This window comes from Coregonus clupeaformis, unplaced genomic scaffold, assembly GCF_020615455.1.
Source record: "Coregonus clupeaformis isolate EN_2021a unplaced genomic scaffold, ASM2061545v1 scaf3218, whole genome shotgun sequence".
Taxonomy (NCBI): domain Eukaryota; kingdom Metazoa; phylum Chordata; class Actinopteri; order Salmoniformes; family Salmonidae; genus Coregonus; species Coregonus clupeaformis.
The window spans coordinates 42,501-45,000 of record NW_025536672.1 but is presented as its reverse complement, the minus strand read 5'-3'; the positions used below and the strand labels follow the sequence as shown (position 1 = coordinate 45,000).

General features: G+C 43.5%; 1 protein-coding gene across 1 annotated transcript in view; it reads right to left on the bottom strand.

Moving 5' to 3' along the window:
• Window positions 1–2,500, bottom strand: part of crabp2a (cellular retinoic acid binding protein 2, a) — a 10,896-nt gene that overhangs the window by 1,689 nt on the left and 6,707 nt on the right. The window contains exon 3 of the mRNA XM_041875925.2: window positions 1,250–1,366. Coding sequence (XP_041731859.1) covers window positions 1,250–1,366 — 117 coding nt within the window. The remainder of the gene's footprint in view (window positions 1–1,249; window positions 1,367–2,500) is intronic.

Below are 2,500 nucleotides of genomic sequence, written 5' to 3'. Positions count from 1 at the left end.
AGTAGGTCTACATGATGATCATTAGCTATACGTTCCAGTAGGTCTACATGATGATCATTAGCTATACGTTCCAGTAGGTCTACATGATGATCATTAGCTATACGTTCCAGTAGGCCTAAATGATGATCATTAGGTATACGTTCCAGTAGGCCTACATGATGATCATTAGCTATATGTTCCAGTAGGTCTACATGATGATCATTAGCTATACGTTCCAGTAGGTCTACATGATGATCATTAGCTATATGTTCCAGTAGGCCTACATTATGGTCATTAGCTATACGTTCCAGTAGGTCTACATGATGATCATTAGCTATATGTTCCAGTAGGTCTACATGATGATCATTAGCTATACGTTCCAGTAGGTCTACATGATGATCATTAGGTATACGTTCCAGTAGGTCTACATGATGATCATTAGCTATACGTTCCAGTAGGTCTACATGATGATCATTAGCTATACGTTCCAGTAGGTCTACATGATGATCATTAGCTATACGTTCCAGTAGGCCTAAATGATGATCATTAGGTATACGTTCCAGTAGGCCTACATGATGATCATTAGCTATACGTTCCAGTAGGCCTAAATGATTATCATTAGGTATACGTTCCAGTAGGCCTACATGATGATCATTAGCTATACGTTCCAGTAGGCCTACATTATGGTCATTAGCTATACGTTCCAGTAGGCCTACATGATGATCATTAGCTATACGTTCCAGTAGGCCTACATGATGATCATTAGCTATACGTTCCAGTAGGTCTACGTGATGATCATTAGCTATACGTTCCAGTAGGCCTACATGATGATCATTAGCTATACGTTCCAGTAGGCCTACATGATGATCATTAGCTATACGTTCCAGTAGGCCTACATGATGATCATTAGCTATACGTTCCAGTAGGCCTACATGATGATCATTAGCTATACGTTCCAGTAGGCCTACATTGTTCTCTCCCTCCTCTTCCCCTCCCTTCCCTCCCTCGTTAACACTGATCTGAATGGAGTGGTGGGATGACTATCATATTATGGAAAACTTTCCTGGCCCCACAGTGTGTAGGCTACAGTAGATGGGTGTTACACATTGGTAGTGGATAAGGTGAGTCCTCCCTTCTTTGTGTGGAAGGGAAATGACTGAGGCCCTCAAGCATCATGTGTTCAAACTTTATCAATGGACAGTTGTACAGTACAATGGCTCTAACTGTGGTTGATTGACAGGACAGATAGCAAGTAGTAAGAGAGTCTTACCAGGATCAGCTCGCCGTCATTGGTTATCTCCCGGGTCCAGGCGGTCTTAGGTCCCTCCCCTTTCTGCAGAGTCTGCTCACAGCTGATCTTACTGTCTGTCTCCCACTTTGGAAGACTCTGAGAGACAGAAAGACAGACAGACATGCAATATAGTTAGACAAGAATCAGAGAGATCAAAGTCATGTTTTGGACAGATGGGTGGGTGGTGAATGGATGGATGGATAGAGGAATAATTGGTGAGAGTGAGAGAAAAAGAGGGAGGTGACCTAGTGTGTATGCTATCGCATGGCCTCTGGGGGAGAGAGATAGGAGGAGGAGAGGAGAGGAGAAATAACTAGGAGGTGATGATGTGTGATGTGCTCATCGCCAGTAGAGAGAGGCTCTGGGTGTTTGTGTGTTTACTCTGGAGACGGCCAAGAAGAGGCCATCAGAGGGAGAGTTTGATAGGGACGGACACATGGCAAGAATGAAAGACTAAAGGAGGGAGGGAGGGAGGGAAAGTAAGTTCAGACGGAACAGAAGTGGAGAGTGGTGCAGTGAGATTGTCCCTAGGAGACTAAGGGAGGGGTTTCATATGGTATCAGTGAAAATATGGGAAATGCCAAATTAAATAGAGTCTGTAGACCTTAAAGAGGTGTTAGCAGAAGAATAGATCAACCCAGTGGAAGCAGAGACCAAGCCAACACTGGATCATATCCCATAGTCCCTCTAGCACTCCACAGTCCACAGGTCTGGGTTTCCCCTAACAGATCAAACCTGGGGAGTTGTATCTTAGGGGTCAAACATGAGTCGAGGCTTTCATTAGGGACAGTGAATAGGCTGTGGGACAGAGATTCATGTGAGTACAGAGGGGTGTGTGTGTGTGTGTGTGTGTGTGTGTGTGTGTGTGTGTGTGTGTGTGTGTGTGTGTGTGTGTGTGTGTGTGTGTGTGTGTGTGTGTGTGTGTGTGTGTGTGTGTGTGTGTGTGTGATGTATCCAGTGCCTTCAGAAAGTATTCATACTCCTTGACTTATTCCACATTTTGGTATGTTACAGTCTGAATTCAATGGATTCAATATTATTTTTTTCTCTCACAATACCCCATAATGACAAAGTGAAAACATGTTTTTGCAAATGTATTGAACATTTACAGAAATATCTCATTTACATAAGTATTCACACCCCTGAGTCAATACATGTTAGAATCACCTGTGGCAGTGATTGCAGCTGTCAGTATTTCTGGGTAAGTCTCTAAAAGCATTGCACACCTGG